An 18,943-nucleotide genomic window follows, 5' to 3' on the forward strand; every position below is an offset into this window, starting at 1 on the left:
TCATCTGATCGTTAACAGACGTTGTCTCTCCAGAAATGGTTTTGAAAGATATACTATATCTATAAAAAAAAAAGAATAATAATTGCATTGACTTAACTTACACGTGTGATACATACGTTTTAATTTAACTGCGAGGTCTTTGCAAGTTTCCATAATGTCTAATTCTGGAAAATGTTTACTTTATTTTTTTAAAGCAATTAAAGAAAAAGCTGTAGAATAATCATATATTGTAAAGTCATTAACTATAAAAATTGGAGAGAATACAATAAGAAATTAATTTACTTTTTCTTAATTTTGTCTAGCCATCCATCTGAAGCTTGAAAATTTTCATAGCTTAACTCTTAGCTAAACTTTTTCTTTTACCAGCAAACCACTGATTGGGACATCAGCTCTCATTCGTTTGAACCATTTAAGTACAGCTTTGTTGACTTGATAATACATATCAACTTTTGGCCGTTTAGCCAAATATCTTTAACGAAAAGCGTCAAAGATTTTATCTTTATTCTTTTTCCAGGTTGAAAGAGTGTTTGGTGGAATATCAAAGATTTTCGAAACCTCTTTATTTGTTTTTCCTTTCTCCAATTCCAGTAGAGCTTCGTATTTCAGCTTTAAATTGTTTTCCTTATGCAGTCTTTTTGATGCCATGATTCTTTTTAAACAAAAGGAAATAATTCACGATAATTGATTTACAAAAAATCAAAACATTCCAAATTTGAAAAAAGAGTTTGATGGTTAACGAGCTTTTTATACAACAGAAATTTAAATAGTTCGATTTATAGAGAGAATCTTACTGACAGGTCTAAAAAATCCATTCAAATTGTAGAGGTTTTTGAATTATAGAGATTTGAATTATAGAAAGTTAAACAAAAAAGTTTCTTTAGCGCATTTCACGGAGACTTTAGATTTAGTCACCGTGAAATGCGCTATTATAGAATTATAGAGGTTTTTGAATTAAGAAGATTCGAATTAGAGAGATTGTACTGTATCTGTAATGTTAAATAGTTTACAGCAGAAACAAAATTTTTATTCACATTCTGAATAAATTACCCATGATCTAGGAAGACTTTCACCTTTATACTCATAACTTCTTGGTTCATAACTTTCATAACTCATAACTTTCTTATCACTCATAACTTCTTGGGTAACTTTTTAACTGACGGTTTACAGGGCCCTTCATAACTATTTCTTGAATACTATGGTTTGTAAAAGTCTGAGGCCGATCAGAAATTTTTTTCCATGTACAAAAAGGGAGCACGCCAATTCTTTACCTTCCATCTCAATTTCATGTACTCTGATCTCGTTTGAATTTGTTTTATATGGCAAAGTCTTTATCTCAGAATCATTGTTGGGACTATAAAATGTTTATGAACTTAAAAAAGTATTTAGTTTAGTTGGTATTTATCATGTTCTTCCTGTTTCTTTAGCCGTTTCAGATGATACTGAACACCGGAAAACTTTTTTCTTTTATCCATTTTCAAGAAAGTAAAAACTGCCATCAGATGGCAGTAAAATATATTTCCGAGGAAATTAGAATTATGTGGTTTTGCATAAAGCTGTGGATTAAAAAAACTAACCAATTTAAGTCAAAATCTCAAAAATGAAAAAATCGGACTTAAGAGGTTTTCATAGAATGGCGGCGATAAGTTTATTTATACTACAGTAAATTTATTATTTTTAATAAAGCAGAATTTTAGTATTATAGTTATAGAATTAATTTTTTATATGCAAATATAAAAATTATATGATTATAATATAAGTGAATAAGTAAAAAATAAGTAACAACATTTTTTTTTTTTTCTTTAAATTTTTATTGTGAAATGTTACACCATTTAAATTGTTACACCATTAATGACAATATGGTCAAGTTGCAAAATTGTATGCAAAATTGTTTATATAAGAAAAGCATTATTATTATATATAGTATTGATGTTGTATATTATAGTTTGTATAATTTTGTATATTCTATCATAAATCTTTTTTTTTATCAATTCTATATCTTAATAAAGCTATTATTCAAAATTCAGTTTAAATTATTAGGCATTTTTAAAAAAATATTTGAAAAAGAAAAACATTCTTTTTGAATGTTATAACTGCGCGTTTTTAATTTGCTCAAACTCATTTATATACTACAAAATTATTACACACTAAATTAATGCCTAATAATTTTTATACTATGTAATAAGTCATATATTTTATGTATTATATATAAAAAAATATATAAATTTGTCTCAATTTAAGCAAAATTGTGAAATATAATGCATTAATAAAGCTTTGCTAAAAAATATTTGTAATTATCTAAGCACTTTTTTTTAAACTGAGCAATACTTAATTTTTTACCAGCGATTTTATGTAAAGTCAGCTATTTTTTTTTACAAAATGATTGATATAGGCTTGTGTTATAAAAATGTGTTGTTACCATTTGTGTTATTTAAACAACTTTAATGTAAGCTTTGTACATGTTTTAAACGTTTTCAAGGAATTTTGTTTCTAAGAAATAAAAAGTAGAATAAAAGGCTTTATAATTTAAATAGATTAATAGTTAAAACGATAAATAGTTCCGCTGAAAAAATTTTTTATAAATATAACAAATTCAGAGTTTGAATTTTTGTAAAACTTTTTTATTGAAGTAATCAAAATATTCAGCTGCAGGAAAAAAAACTTTATTGTTTTAATATTATTGTTTGAACTATTGTTTGCCTATTGAACAATATATATAATAGTCGCACTAAAATTTAAAACCAATGAAAACAAGCAAAACCACTACATATTTAGATATAAAAAATAAATTTGGTTTTTGGTTAGTTTATTTAAAGCGTACCTGCTTTTAAAATCAACTGTTGTATTGTTTAAATTTTGAAACTAAATTTTCAACAATCAAGCAAAGCTATTTAAAATAAATTTTTTTAAAGTGCTGGTTTTTGCTGTTTAGGTAATTTTAATATCTAAACAAATGTAACTAATAAAAACTAGCATTGTCTAAATAAGTATTCCAATGGTTACTAGATTATTCTGCTTAAATAAATTTTGATTTTAATTTTATTTACATTTTATTCATTTACGTAGTATTAAAACATTATTAAAAATTGTTTTTAGATATTTTCTTCTATAGCTGAATATTTCATTCATTTCGATATTTCGATAAAAATGTTATTTTTTTTTCAAATTCAAAGCATAATTTATTTCAAACAATGTATTAAAACAATAAAGTTTTTTTTCCTGCAGCTGAATATTTTGATTACTCCAATAAAAAAGTTTTACAAAAATTTAAACTCTGAATTTGTTATATTTATAAAAAAGGAACATATTTCACGTATTTGCAATTTAAATATTTATCACAACGGTGTTCGTTTTTAAAAATCTTAACTACTTCATTAAAATATCATTAAAACAAAAGTCAACTACTTCATTAAGATACCACCTAAAATCACCTATAGAATTATTTAAATATTATCAAATGTAAACTGCCATAATTGTAAATGGGCACTGCTCTAAAGAGCTAGCATCTCTTGTGCCATCAACTAAAATTCGTTTTTGTATTACTCGTCTTTTATTCTCGTTTTACTCGTCATTCATTCTGGTGTTACTCATCATTCAATTAAGTCTTATCCTTTCACAGTGACTGTTACTTAGTGGTCTTTTTCATCTAGTTTTTATTTTCGAACATCAGTTCTTTGGAACTTGCTTCCTTCATCTTGTTTTCCTGATTCATATATTTTTCAATCTTTTAAGTTGTCTGTTAATTATTCCTGCTCTATTAGCGGTTCCTTGCAGCCTTATTAGAATAAAAGATGTTAAAAATAAAAAAAAGTTTGGAAAACGTAAATACCATATTATTAAAGTATTTTTCTGCGTATGTAAAATGCCCTTCGCCCGTCGCTTTATAACGTATGCATATATATATACAGTGGTGACAAAAAGTCTTGGAACAAAACATTTAACGACCAAAAAAATTTATTTTTGATCTAAAGTATAAATTTTGAAAGTTTGATGCTTTTGTTTTTACATAGCAATATGTTTATAGTTACATATTTGTATATTGCGCAATATATTATCGTTTTTTATTATTCATAAGCAATTTATCAGCTATATTATGCCAGAACTTTCACCTGAAAAAAGAGGAATTATTGCTGCATTATATGAACAAGGTTTAGTTCAAAGAGAAATATCTGAAAAGCTTGGTTGTTCATTATCAACTGTAAGTAGAACTTTAAAAAGGAATAAAGAAGAGCCCCAATTAAATTTTACTTCAAAAATGATATCAGGCAGGCCCAGAGCAACTACCTCAAGAACTGACAAACTTATTGGCCGGATCAGCCATGCAAATCCACGGCCTTGCAATTTCTTTTGAAATCTGCACACGAGATTTCAAAAGAAATTTATATTGAGAAAAAAGTAAGTGACGGAACAGTTAGAAGAAGGCTTTTGGTTGATTTCAAAATAAAGGCATGCAAGCCAGCAAAAAAACCTTTTTAATCATTAAAAAACCTAAAAGATCGGAAAACATTTTGTCAGCACTACGAAAATTGGACTGGAGAAAATTGGTCTAAAGTTCTTTTTTCTGATGAAACATTTATTAAACAATTTAATGTTACAAACAACTTTGTAAGAAGACCAAAAAACTGTAGATATATGCCAAAATATACAGTTAGCAGTGTCAAGGCTCCTGTGTCTTGTATGGTTTGGGGTGCTATTTCTGCCAAAGGACGTGGGCCATTATGGATAATGCCCAAGAATACCACAATAAACAGCAAAGTCTTTTTGGATGTTATGAAGGAGAAGTTGCCACCTTTCACGCAGATCTTGAACTGCACTTATTTCATACAGGATGGTGCACCATGCCACACAACCAAAATTGTAAAGAAGTGGTTTGCTGATGAAGGAATTCAAACCCTTGAAAATTGGCTTGGGTCATCATCAGATCCTAAGGTTATTGAAAATTGTTGGCATAATATGAAAGTCAAAGTTGCTGCCAAAAAGCCTAGATCCTATAATGATTTAGTTGAAGCAATCAAATCAGTGTGGATCCATGAAATTACACCAGACTGTTGTACAAAACTTGTTAACAGCATGCCAAAACGTATCCAAATGGTAATTGACAATAACTATGCTTCCATTAAATATTGAACTTTTATCATGTATGTGCATGTACCTATCATCTTTAAAATTGTTATAAACACTTATTTTATTGAAAAAAATAAAAAAATTTACTAATAAATTGTTTTTCACACAAATATATTGATTTCATAACATAAAATATGATGTTCCAGGACTTTTGGCCACCACTGTATATATACACCATTGCTTATAGTTAACGATATAAAGGCTGCATTTACATCAGTCAAGTCGTTTTTAAAATTTGTCACAACACAGCAAGTACCAAAAAAGGAAAGTCAGGTAACGCTTACAAATACCTAAAAAAAAGAATAAAAAAACTTTTAACTACAAAAGTATTATTTGCATTTTATTGTTAGTAGAATTAAGATATTAATATAACAGAAAATATAAAGAATAAAAATATACCTATAACTGCCTAGGTTTATCAACACAAAACACTGTAACAATTGTGCATATAGCATAGCGTAAGATATTTGTAAGCACCTATTACTATGTGTCTCAATAAAATTTAAAAAAGAAAAGACTATAAAAAGGCTCGATAACATAACATAATAACACTGGAAAATAACACCAAAACTTAATAAGATATTTTATTAACTAAAGTACTTGAACTTAAAGGATTTTATTTATTACAATTTGAACAATCGAGGGACAATTATAGTTAAAGAATTTGAACAATTATATTAAAAAATAGCAAGCAACTCATACAATTTTTTTTATAAATGGTCATTATCAGTTGTGGTATTTAGAAATAACTAAGAGCTCAGTAATTACATCAGCTAGGTAATTACAAGAACATCTAAGTCATTAATTTAGTAGGAACAATGATTCATTGAGACATTTGTCACTTTCCGTAGTTGAGTGTTTTGATTGAGTACAAAATTGTGTGTAATTTGAAAAGCTTCTTCATACTATTTTACTATTTTACTACTCATTTAATATTAACCTTTAGGTAATGAATTTAATGATATACTAATACATGGTCCAGTTTATTTTTACGACAGGATATTTTGCATTTTGAAGAAAAAAATAGTAGGCCAGTTTTGAAAATCGTGATGTTTCAAAAACTTAATACGTGAACATTTTCTAAGTTAATTTACTTTCTAAATATAAAAAGTCTTCTTAAGTAGTATATATTCATAATTTTAGATATTAAATGAACTTTTATAAAGAAATAAAAAAATAAAAAGAGTCTTTATTTTAAAATTTAGAACTAATAAAAACAATGTAAGAAACAAGAACAGTTATAAAAAATATTAAAATATTTTTTTTTTCTTATGAAAAAATAAAATAATTATATTATAAATAATTTATCAAACTTTTTCAAGTTTTCTCTTTTCAAAAGGTTTTACATGATCAACAACTACTACGCCGCTAGAGATGATTCTTTTATTATTAAGAAAAATGTTGATAACAACTCTTCCAGCAAGTTTTATCCCAGTTTTCTCATGCATGGGACAAGAAAAAGTCTGAAAAGAGTCATAAAAGTGGTTTAAAAAATGTTCTAAAACTTGTCGTGCAAGTAAATTAAATTTCTTTATTTTGTAATAAGAGTAGTCAATCAGAGCAAAGGATGTGCAAACATAATCCAAAAGTGATGGTGAAATAATAGTGAGTCTACCCCTAGAAATAATTGTTAAATAAGTATGATCAGGAATGTTAAATAAGTATGATCAGCTTTCATCAACATTGACACAACATAAAAATTCTTTACAACATGCACCAAAACGTTTGTTAAGTTTCTTTGCTATATATCCATCAATATGCGCACCTACTTCCCTACTTTCTGGTGCAAGTGTCATAATTTCCGGAGTACACTGAGCGTTATCAATATCAAGATAAAAGTTTTTTAAACTGTTAAATTATTTTCTGACTCAAGATTCATTTTCAAACTGTTATCAAAATTAATGCTTTCTTTAACTATACTTTTAATTTTTAATATTTTTTCAGAAATAGTGACATCTTTTAAACCCACCTTAAATCTTTAACCGCTAATTTGTCTATATTGTCTAAATCTCCTTTCTAATGGACCACTTTGAAATCTGGCATTTAAAACAAAGTGATATCCATCATTAAGTAAGTCTTTGATCAATGAGGCATGACTTTTAAGTGTTCTTATTAGTGCTGCAGCTGTCTTAACACTAAAAGTAAACTTCTCACAGTTTGGTATCTATTGTGATTGCTAAGCTTCAATACAATGGGCCATTTCCCTAAGAAACACAGGTTTTTTACTACCAGAAACAACTGCATTACCTAAAATATTACATGTTGAATACCTACATTTAGAATTTGATAAAGCGCACCACTTGTTAAATAGTATAAGAAAATCTGCACTAAAATTAAGATCAGGAAAATATGAGTGAATTGCTGCAGATTTAGTTTCATCAAAAATTGCAAGTGCTAAAGAAACATTTTGTTTAAATTTGCCAGAATGTGATACTTTCATTGTTATTTTTGGTGCTATACGCAAGCCAGCATCAAGAGTGAGGTCTTTTTCATAAATATTGTGGAAGGTGCTCCATTTAATTTCTCCCCCACATACAATTATAGGACATTTAAATCCATTAAAAGTGAAAATCTGGAACTAAAAATCTTTTGCAACTTATCAAACTATTTCTGATGTTTTTAATAAGATGTACAACATCAAAACAAACGTAAATTATTTTTAGATTGTAAATAAAAAACAAATCTTTGGCTTGTTGATTCGATAAACAAAGAGTTTTTTTAAAACAAGAAACATTAGTGGAAATGGTTGTCACACACAACAACTCTAACATTAAATTCACATTCAGTTAAAATACAAAGACATTCAAAAATTTCTTCTTTCAAATATTCAGCATTGATTGCTTGTTCAGGAGATGTTTTAATCACAACTATCATAAAACAAGCGATTCCCTTATAAATTTATCCAAACTCATCACTACCAATCATCTCTCAAGCAAAATTTTCCTCACATTTTCGCAAGTACATTTCATTAAAAATCAAGCAAATGTCCTAAAATATCTTACCTTCTAATTTTAAACGTTTTGCACAACTTAGAGCAACAATATTTCCACTAGTTATTTTTTTAAGTAAAGATAATGATGATAAAACCAATTCTTCACGCAAAAGTTGGTATGACTGCATAGAAGTATATCTTAATATCAGTGAAAACTTTATAATACTATCTGAATAAATAGGTTTTTTCATATATTAAATTTGCTGTAATTCAGTCAATACAGATGAAAATTGTTTGGCTTGTGGTTTAATGAAGGTAGGAAAATTATGAAGCATACTTTTACAAGATAAACGACAATCTCTTCCTTGACGAAAACACCGAGGCAATGACAGAGGTGTAGCTTTGTGGAAAAATTTAACATGCATCTCATTGTTTAAACGAATGCACTCTGTAACTTATGAAGTAGATAAAGTACTATGACTCATATTATTACAAATATTACATGAATATGATACTTCAAGAATAAAAAACCATCTGGAGCAAGACTTTTAGTAATATCGTCAAAACTACTATTCATATTGATCTGGCTGAAATATTCTTTTAGTTGGTAATTTTCATAACAAATTAGAAGATTTTATAAGTTGTGATAAACCTTCTTCAGTCAAATTTACACAATTAAAAATAGTTGAAATAGGCTTTAGTTTTTTTATTAATCTAAAACGTTGATTTGTCTTACCTTTCTTAAAATATTTTTTTTCAAAATGTTTGATGCATATAATGGAAGAATTAGTAGGTGTCCAATCTTTTCTATTTACAATATTATTCTAATTTTTTATTAACTCGTCATTTTTTGGAACCGAAAATACTGCTGTAGATACTTCACCATATTTATAATAATTTGAACGACAATTTACAACGCAACATTTGATAACCATCTTTTTGAACTTCCAAAGCTGCTTCTTCAAAAAAATCTGGCCGTATAAATAAAGTAGGCCATAACTAGTACCATTTCTTTGACTGATTTGCTCACTTTATATATATTATAAAATCAAATAAATTTAATTCAGAACATTGGCGCATATGATAGCGCTTCGACAATGTATAAGTGATGTTTTTAAAATTAGAAACAACATGAAAAACACACTTAAAGTAGTTGTGCTTTGCTTCAAATCCCATACACCATAAATGTGAAAAAGGTTACAAAAACTCAATTCGTCTTGAATAATGCACCATGAAGTGCATTTTAAGAATAAAATTTACCCGCCATAATTCCACAAAGAAACCAGCAATTGATGCAATCACATAAGCTAAATATCTTAGAGAGTATCATTTAATAATTGGTGAAAAAATATCACCTAAATTTCTTAGTTCAAGATATACCAACCGGTATGCACGGCAGTTATCATTAAAATTAGATATGTAATCAAATATCATAACTAGCAGACATCTAAACACCGCAATTCTAATGCTTTTCCAATTATATCAACCTTCTTAAACAAACTTGATGAACTTATAGGCACTAATTTACTTTTTTTATCATTAGATCCAAATGATTAGTTACGCATCTCATAATTCAGTGGTTTAAGAGAAATGGCGTTATATGGTACTAACTTTTGAATAAATAGTTTTAAAAGTATAGGAACTATTCCTTCTAATAAATCATGGTGGATGTCAGGTAGAAAACTTCCCATAACAAAAACGCATTGTAAACATAGTTCAACCTGCTCTTGCAGCCAACCTCCAACCATTATCACATTGTCGTAACGTTGCTTTGCTTTGTCTTTTCTTCAAGTATTATAATGGGCTCTGCTCTTAAGAGCGTCTCTTGTGCCATCTAATAAAATTCATTATCGTGTCACTCGTCATTCAATTAAATCTCATCCTTTTTCTGTGACTGTTCCTAAGTGCTCCAAAAACTCTTATTTGTCTACTTTTTTTCCTCGAACATCGTTTCTTTGGAATTCGCCTTCATCTCGCTGTCCTGATTCTTATAGTTTGCAATCTTTTAAGTTTTTTTTTAAGTATTCCGTCAATTGTTATCTTGCTATTTTTTTAACTGTTATCTTGTCAATCGTTGTATTACTAGTTTTTAAAATAAATACCATTTTGGTCAACTCTGTAAATTTGTTAATAAATGGTTTTATTAACTTCAGAAAAAGACGTTTTCTTCAAAATATAAGGGCAAGCCATAGCAGCTAAATGGACTTGCGACATTTGAAAGCAATAGCGGGGATGCAAATTTCTAATAATAAAATTAATACAAACAATTTTGTGTTTTCCTCACTTGAAACCTAGAGGATTAACAGACTTAAACTCATCTGTAAACAAATGAATATGAATTACAGTTGGTTCAGTAGAAAACAAAGGATATTTTTTAAAAATATCTCCATCACGGAAATTACTTATATTGTCTTTATTGGTGCCTGACATTACTATTTTATTTAAATAATTACCTAATTCATTGAAAACCTCTTCATTTCAAGTATTTTCTCAAGATTACACTTTAAACTTACATAATGGAATTTGTAAATTGAATTTGGTTATTTGTGTTAATAGTTTTTGTTTCTATCGGCTCAACCTAAGAAAGAGTGTTTTTACAAAATTTAACAATTTGCTACTCACTAATAAAATAAGAAAAGGCATCACACAAAAAGCCACAAAAATACTTTTATGTGTAGCACCTAATAGGACTGGTAAGCACTTTTCAATGACATCGCTGCCTGATGTCAAAAAATTTTGAAACAGTCCTTTAAAACCAAATGCAAATTCAATTGACTGGAAACCAAGACTTGAATGTTTTTCTCTCAACTTTAGAAACGATTTAACACATAAAATTTTAATTCCGACACAATTTAAAAAAAAAAGAGTGACTATTAACCTCTACTTTAGAAGTGTCACAATTGTAAAATAAATTTTCTTTAGCATGATTGTAAAACCAGCATTCTACATTAAATTTAAAATCATGAATGTGGAAAATAGTTGAATGTCTCAGCAATAGGTAAATAGTAGTGGTAAAGTAAAAGTAATAGTTGTAAGGTTGAAAATAGAGCAAACAAATGAATTTTCCATGTTGCAAAATATGCTTATTAAGAGTGACAAAACACCTTTAAAAGCTCTAATATAACTACTTATTCTGATTAAATCCAAAAAGCTGCAGCAACTTAATAAATCCCATTGTTTAATGTTTTTCATTGTTTGATAGCGGCCCCTATAAGTCCTTACAGTCTTGTCCTAGAACAACGCAAAGTGCATTTAACCATGAAGTTCACTCCTTTTTCCTTACCGTGACGCGAAAATTTGTCCAGAGCACGTTTCGAACCTGGATCTCCTGCTTATAAAGCAAGCGCTCTAACCACTGCGCCACGGCCGCACCATGATTTAAATATGTTGTATGAAATAATGTTCTTAAAAACAAGTTTTTTTGAATATTACTATATAAGTATTTTCAGATTTCAATGAATGCAATGAGTTAGCTAAATATTGCAACTTGACTAACAGTGATTGTGTGAACACTAATGGAAGTTACAATTGTACTTGCAAGTCTGGGTGGTTATTGGAAAACAACAGTTGTGTTGGTCAGTTGTTTGTAGTGTTTTATAATTTGTTTCTCTTTATATTTTTATTATAGTCACTCTTACCACATTACCAGGTATTTAATTTTTTAGTTTTACCCATATATATGTTGTCTTAAAAGACATTCTCAAAAATAAGTTTTTTTTAAATTTTACTTTATAATTGTTTTCAGATGTCAATGAATGCAATGAGTTAGCTAAATATTGCAACTTAACTAACAGTGATTGTGTGAACACTAATGGAAGTTACAATTGTATTTGCAAGTCTGGGTGGATATTGGAGAACAACAGTTGTGTTGGTCAGTTGTTTGTAGTGTTTTAGTATTTTGTTGTTACTGTATATTTTTATGGATAGTTGCAAGTGCCACATTTTCAGGCGATTAAATTTCCTTTATATCAACAATAGGAAATTTAAAAAAATAAAATCAGGAATGCTTTATCAAAATTTGTTTAAAATAATAATTATGTGGTTCATACTTACCAGAAAATGAGGACGCGTAAAATGGGAGCTAGGTGTGTCAATTAAGTTTTCTCTATCTGTTAGAGTTTTCATTTAAAAACATTTCTGTTAATCAAAGAAAATCCATAGAATAAGCAAAGATATCTACAATAAATTCTTCACAAAAATATTCTTATATGTGAAACTCTAAAATTGAGGATTATGATAATGAGTTTATATATGTTTTTTAGTTTTCACATAATTATATGAGTTAAATGAAAGTAAAAATGATTAAAAGTAATTGGTTGTAACAATATTTAAATAGCTTTAGTAAATGGTATAAAGATAAATGATATTTTATTTCAGTAATTAGAAAATTGATAATATTCAAGAATTCTTAAATTGATTATAACAGCAAGAACTTTACTCACGTTGTGTAATACAGTAGTCGGGTAATTGTTATATATTTTAGTCAACACATTTTACGCAAGCACTGTAAAAAGTGCAACCGTATCGCATACCAGGTTTACATTGTTTCTACGTGAAAATTTTATTGTTTCTCACCTCATAGGTAGTTTGAAGTATGGCTAGGATGGTTAGATATATTTCAGAAATAAGCTTTATACGCTGGTATCCAGTAATACTATATTCTTCTGTTCCGGTACATTCAATACTTACGTTGACAACCATTAATGCATGCGTGTTTGCGTATGCATATGTATGTATGTATATATGTATGAATATGTGTATGTATTAATATTTTTAAAGGTTGTATTAGTTTTATTACTCTAACTTTGAATATTTCTGTTTCTATTTGGGTCTGACTTTTTTGTCCATTAAGTACTAATATAGTAGATAGTTGTGTTTATAATAAAGTTTTATTTTTAAGCATTTATTACATTGGTGGTGTATTTGCTTTTATTAGTTAAGTATTTTGAGGTATACTTTATTTTTCTTGTTTTAATGGTTCTGAAAGTCATCATACTTTTCAATGTTATATGGTAAAAAATGCATTATTCAAAAATGTTATTTTCACCATAAATTTAGTTTTATAAATCTTTATTTAATCTTACTGATTTATTTGTTTTAGTTGTTGGTCGAATATTTTTTTTTTATTAGGAAAGTTTCAAGAAACTCAGAAAAGAACTTTTGCAATTGTCATATAACTTAAGTTAAAAAATAAACAAATATGACAAAACATTTAGAAAAACATTTTCCAAATTTATCGTCTTTTTTTTAATAAAATATGTACGTTAATATTAAGTCTCATACTTTTAAATTTAAAGCTTTGAATTAAAATGCTTAGGTAAAGCACATTTTGATTTTGAATTTTTGTAACTTTGCACAGTTTTCTAAAAAAGGGTCCTATCCCGATCAGAAATGTGCCAAAAACTTTCTTGGAGGGGTGATTCTATAGATAATAGGGATCACATGAAACAAAAAATTAAAATCTTTTAAATACGTCTTCAGGAGAAAATTGTATTTAAAGCTTCGGCCTAAATACACCAAAAAACTTTATTTTAAAAAAGTGTTTGCACTGCTAAAAATTCATAAAACCCTTTATTTAGTGTTTTAAAATTTACAAATATATATCCCTCAGATTCAAAACTATGTTTTAATAAAAAATATATGTATATACATAGTAATGCTAGTAAATCAATATACAAGATAGTATATCAAATTTTTTTTGATTTTTTAGCAAAATAAAATACCAAAAGTATTTGATATTAAATTTTGTTCTGAAGCATAGCATTATTTAAAACAAAACTGCTTTAAAAGGATGTGCATATTTTTCTAAATACATATACTGAATTGCAAAGTAGCTCAAATTAATAAAAATTTAAGACTGATATTTTTTTTGATATCAAGATTGTAGATTTTCTGATAAAAATAAGTAGTTACACACAACAACACATAATCTGACTGAAATTTTTCTCCGGAAAGTTTTTAATCCACGACAATTTAAATTTAAATGTGTTTTCCGTTAAAATCAATTGCACAACTTAGAAGTTTGTTTCCATATTCAGGATGAGAAGGTTCCTGTATTAACTTTTGCCAGTTGATCTCGAATTTGGGATGCATTGATTCAGTGGTTTGGGTACTAAAATCTCCGAGCCCAGTTTCATTTTATTCAGCATGTGATGAAAAACTGCATGTGCTTTGGGAATAGCTGAAGTTCTAAAAGCAAGTAATATTGCTTGAATTCTAAAATATTTTGACAGAATCCTGCCTACAAAATCGTTGCAAAACAAGCTTTTTAAACAAATTGAAACTTTCTTAAGCAATCAACAAAAGTCATTGCTTGCAATCCACAATGCTTTTGTGCAAGATTCCAAAGAATGTCAACATTTTTCAACAGTTTGTTGCATTTGATTCCATTAAACTGTCCCGCAAGATCATATGACATGCTTGCTTTAAAGGTGCAAGAGATTTGGCCATTCTTGTGCTTGATCTCATATTTCAAGGAGTTGCTTGTCAATACAGTTAAAGATTCCAAGAACAAAATGGAGCTCCATTGGAAGAATTAGATTAAGAATAAGTTCAGATTAGTTGTAACAGTTAATTATTTAGGTATAACCAACATTTGAACAGTTCTTTGCCGATTATATCAACATTGGAAAGATTTGTATTGTTTTGAACTTGGAAAAATATTTCAGCAGTAAATAGCTGCTTTTACTTCGCTGAATACCCTAGCAGAACTTTTAAAGATTTACCTTCATGTGCTCAACTAAGTTTGACAATACCACCTAGAAAGGCATCTTTTTTTGAGATTAAATTAGATGCTATTTTTTCAGCACACCTACGGTTGTGCTGAAAAAATTGAGGATGTCCTTTTCAAGTATTGACAAACAATTATTGGATCTTTACTGGCTGTGATGATGAAGGTGTAGGACTGAAAGCTTTGATGCAGTCAGTTTCAGGGTAGACTCTATTGTTTTTGATTCAATATATCAAGTTCAATCTGTGGCAGATTTTCTTTAGGTTTTGATTTAGCCACTTTACAAGGGGTCAGGGTAGTAACATCAGTTTTTGCCATATCTAATAACATCTGTCTAACAACATCTGTAAATATAATGAGGTATAATAACATCTGTCCAACAACATCTGAAATTTTATTTGTGTCTAATAACATCTGTGCGAACATTGAATGAATATTAAAGATGTAGCTACATCTTTTTAATCATCAAAGTGTAACAACATCTGCACAACTACATCTGTAAATTTAAGGATAAAGTTATTTTTTAGATTAATTAACTAATAATACGCTACTTTAACCAAATGTAGTCATATATAGGATTTTTATTCGATGTAATTATATCTGGATAAAAATATTAACTAATAATGCATTATTTTAACCAGATGTTATTACATATAGAAATTCTTTTAGATGAAACTACATCTCAAAAAAATTGATGTAACTACATCTGGAGAAAAATTACCATATCTTAAGATGTTATAAGAGAAAACATAGACTAAAGTGTTCAGATGATCTTGGACTACTCAACAGATCCACAAATGTTAAACAAACGTAGTAATCTTTTACCCGTACAAGTTTTACACTGGCTAGCACTAGAATGTCTTGTAGATGGCCTAATAACTATCGAATTGAAAGTGTACAAGTCTAGTATCTGTCGAACGATAATGACAGTATCAAGTTGTTGTAGTTTGCTTGTACATGAATTGCAAATGCCAGTTGGAATTTTCTCATCATTAAAATTAGTATTACACTTAAAAATATTCTTGACTCTTTCAATCAAAAAATTAGTAAATATAATTCTTTTTTATAAAACACAAAAAGCAAACAGACTTTTTGCAATCACTATGAGTGTAAGCTGAATTAGGCATTTTTTGATAAAGACATTAATTTTTAACCGAAACTCCAGTTTATTTATATACATTATTTCAGCGGCAAAATTTTAGCGACAATATATTTAAATTTTTTTGCTTTTTTAAATTTTAATTTTTATTAAAGAAAAAAAATAAAGAAAAATAATACGTTAATATAATGTTATTTAGAGATATTTGCAACATTTAAAGTAAAATAATGGTTTTTTCTTGCGAATTTTTGCAGTGGTAACGCACTTTGAAAATTAAGTTTCTTAGTGTAAATTAGACAAAAACTTTAAACGCAAATTTCTCAAGCAGACAAAATTAGGAGATTTTAACTTTTGTTTTAATGTGATCACCATAGCATATAGAATCTCTCCTCCGAAGGTATTTTTTGGTCATTTCCGAAGAGGTTAAGACCCTTTTATGGAGAACTGTGTTTGCAAAATTATTTAAAAATTTGAAACTTAATTTAAATGAAAACTTTGCAAATTTATCTAAAAGTTTAGCACTTTTTAATAAAATGTTTGTATTATCTACACAATAAAGAATTGATATTTAAAATTTGCTCCTATTCTTTAATAAAAACATTAAAAAAACTTTGATTAAAGAACTGCGATAACTTTTTTATCAAAAAGTCTCCAGACATGGGAGCAACTAATTATTTGTATAAACCTTTGAATGAACGAAATTTGAAATGCAATTCTTTTGTTTTGTAACTTAAAATATAAGATACTCCATCCCCAACACTTCTGATATTGCTTTTGATCAAGAAATGACCTCTAGCGATTGTCAATAAATATTTTTTAAAATATATAATGAATGTTTATATTTTTAGGCAACTAAAATAATTGACACAAATGAAGTAGCTTTTTAAACAACGATATTTTTTTAAATAACGTTCTTTGGAAAGAAATATTTACACATTTTCTAGCCTCCTATTGGGTTCATTTTTAAATAAGACCATTTGCTTTTGATCTGGTCTTTTAAATTGACTAAAATTACCTTGTACGCCACAAATAGAAGAAACACGTGGCATTTAAGTCGAAGTCATCTGAACAATTTTTCTTACAGCCAATAATCAATAAGCAATAGTTGAACATAGTTTTAATGAGTTAACTCGAATAGATTTGGCCACTTTTTTAGCTGCCACAACCAAAAAAACTCATTTTCTGTAAATTTTTAGCTCAAGGGCATTTTTTGTAAAGATTTAAGCTCCTTTCGTAAGAAATCCTCCGTAATATCTGCACGGTAATGTAAGTTAATTAACGTAAATTAATTTCAAGATAACTCATTTAATTTCATATAGTCTTATAAAAAATTTTTATTTTTTTATTAAGAAAATAATTAATAACAACTTGTAAAACTTTTCTTTATCTTTTTAATTTGTCTATATCAAAGTTATATATTGAAATGTAGCCTTATATGTTATGGTTTGATAGCAAATGTTTGTTATATTAACTTAACCAAAGTGTAGCATTTTTATGTAATGAAATGTAATAATCTAACATGCGTGATATTTTATATAAAAGCTATTTTAACTTTTTTTTTTAATAATATTTTTATACTTTAGAAAAATGCTAGATTTAAGAAATTTTTGAATAAAAAATATTTTAAGGGGTTGCTACCGACCCTCGAACATTATATAGGTCCCTAATATTATTAAAAAACGTTTTTCAAAATTATGTTATGTTGGGTCTCAAATGAAGGAAAATTATATAATAGTTTTAAAAATATGATTCATTTTTTAATTAAATTTTTATTTTATATTTTAGTAAACAATAGTTACGTTTTTCAACTAAAAATGAAAAAGAGGGAATTTAACAAGATGTTTTGATTATAATTTTTTATCTATGTTTTTTTATAAAATGAATAATATTTTTAAAAATTTTATATAAATTCCTTTCATTTGAGACCCAACATGACATAATTTTAATAAACTTTTTTTTTAATAACATTAGGGACCTATATAATGTTCGAGGGTCGGTAGCAACCCCATAAGATATTTTTTATTCAAAAATTTCCTAAATCTAGCATTTTTTTAATTATATACAACATATTTAAGGGGTGCCCGCAGTCATTTTTAGAAAAAGTTGTTTTTAGTACCACCTTAATATATATATATATATATATATATATATATATATATATATATATATATATATATATATATATATATATATATATATATATGTATATATGTGTGTGTGTGTGTGTGTGTGTGTATATCTATATATATAAATATACATATATATATATATATATATTTATATATATATATATATACATATATATATTATATAAATTTATATATATATATATATATATATATATATATATATATATATATATATATATATATATATATATATATACACTAGTAACCATCGGAATGGACACCCCTTATAAGAATATAAACTTCACTTTGGTGTGTTTTTTTAAAAAAAAATAACCATTTTTTTGCGGTTTTCTATATTGATTATTAATTTTTGATGTGTTTAGATTAAAAAATACTAAAATTTTGAAAAAATTTTACAATTTTAATACAAAAATATAACAGTTTAATGACAAGGTGGCAAATTGTGGTAACTTTACGTTTTTGAGCTTACAACACATGTTTTTAAAAAAATTGCTTATAAAAAAAAGCCTAATATTTTGTTGGATATCTATTCTTTTTTCTTACTGCAGTATTCCTACGAGCCATTGTGTCATTGAGTAAATTACGTTATTTAATTTACATTGGGTAATGTAAGTTAATTAACGTATATTAAAATCAAGATAACTCATTTAATTTCATTAGGTCTAATGAAACTTTTTTGTTTTGTTTTAAGAAATTATTTAATAACATCTTGTAAAACTTTTCATTATCATTTTAATTTGTCTATATCAAAGTTATATATTGAAATGTAGCCTTATATGTTACGGTTTGATAGCAAATGTTTGTTATTTTAACTTAACCAAAGTGTAACATTTTTATGTAATGAAATGTAATAATCAACATGCGTGATATTGTATATAAAAGTTGTATGTTATATGTTATATGTTAGTGTA

General features: G+C 27.2%; 1 protein-coding gene across 1 annotated transcript in view; it reads left to right on the top strand.

Annotated features, from left to right (window-relative positions):
* Window positions 1–18,943, top strand: part of LOC136091459 (hemicentin-1-like) — a 136,139-nt gene that overhangs the window by 48,091 nt on the left and 69,105 nt on the right. The window contains exons 8-9 of the mRNA XM_065819063.1: window positions 11,503–11,628; window positions 11,799–11,924. Coding sequence (XP_065675135.1) covers window positions 11,503–11,628; window positions 11,799–11,924 — 252 coding nt within the window. The remainder of the gene's footprint in view (window positions 1–11,502; window positions 11,629–11,798; window positions 11,925–18,943) is intronic.

This window comes from Hydra vulgaris, chromosome 15, assembly GCF_038396675.1.
Source record: "Hydra vulgaris chromosome 15, alternate assembly HydraT2T_AEP".
Lineage (NCBI taxonomy): Eukaryota > Metazoa > Cnidaria > Hydrozoa > Anthoathecata > Hydridae > Hydra > Hydra vulgaris.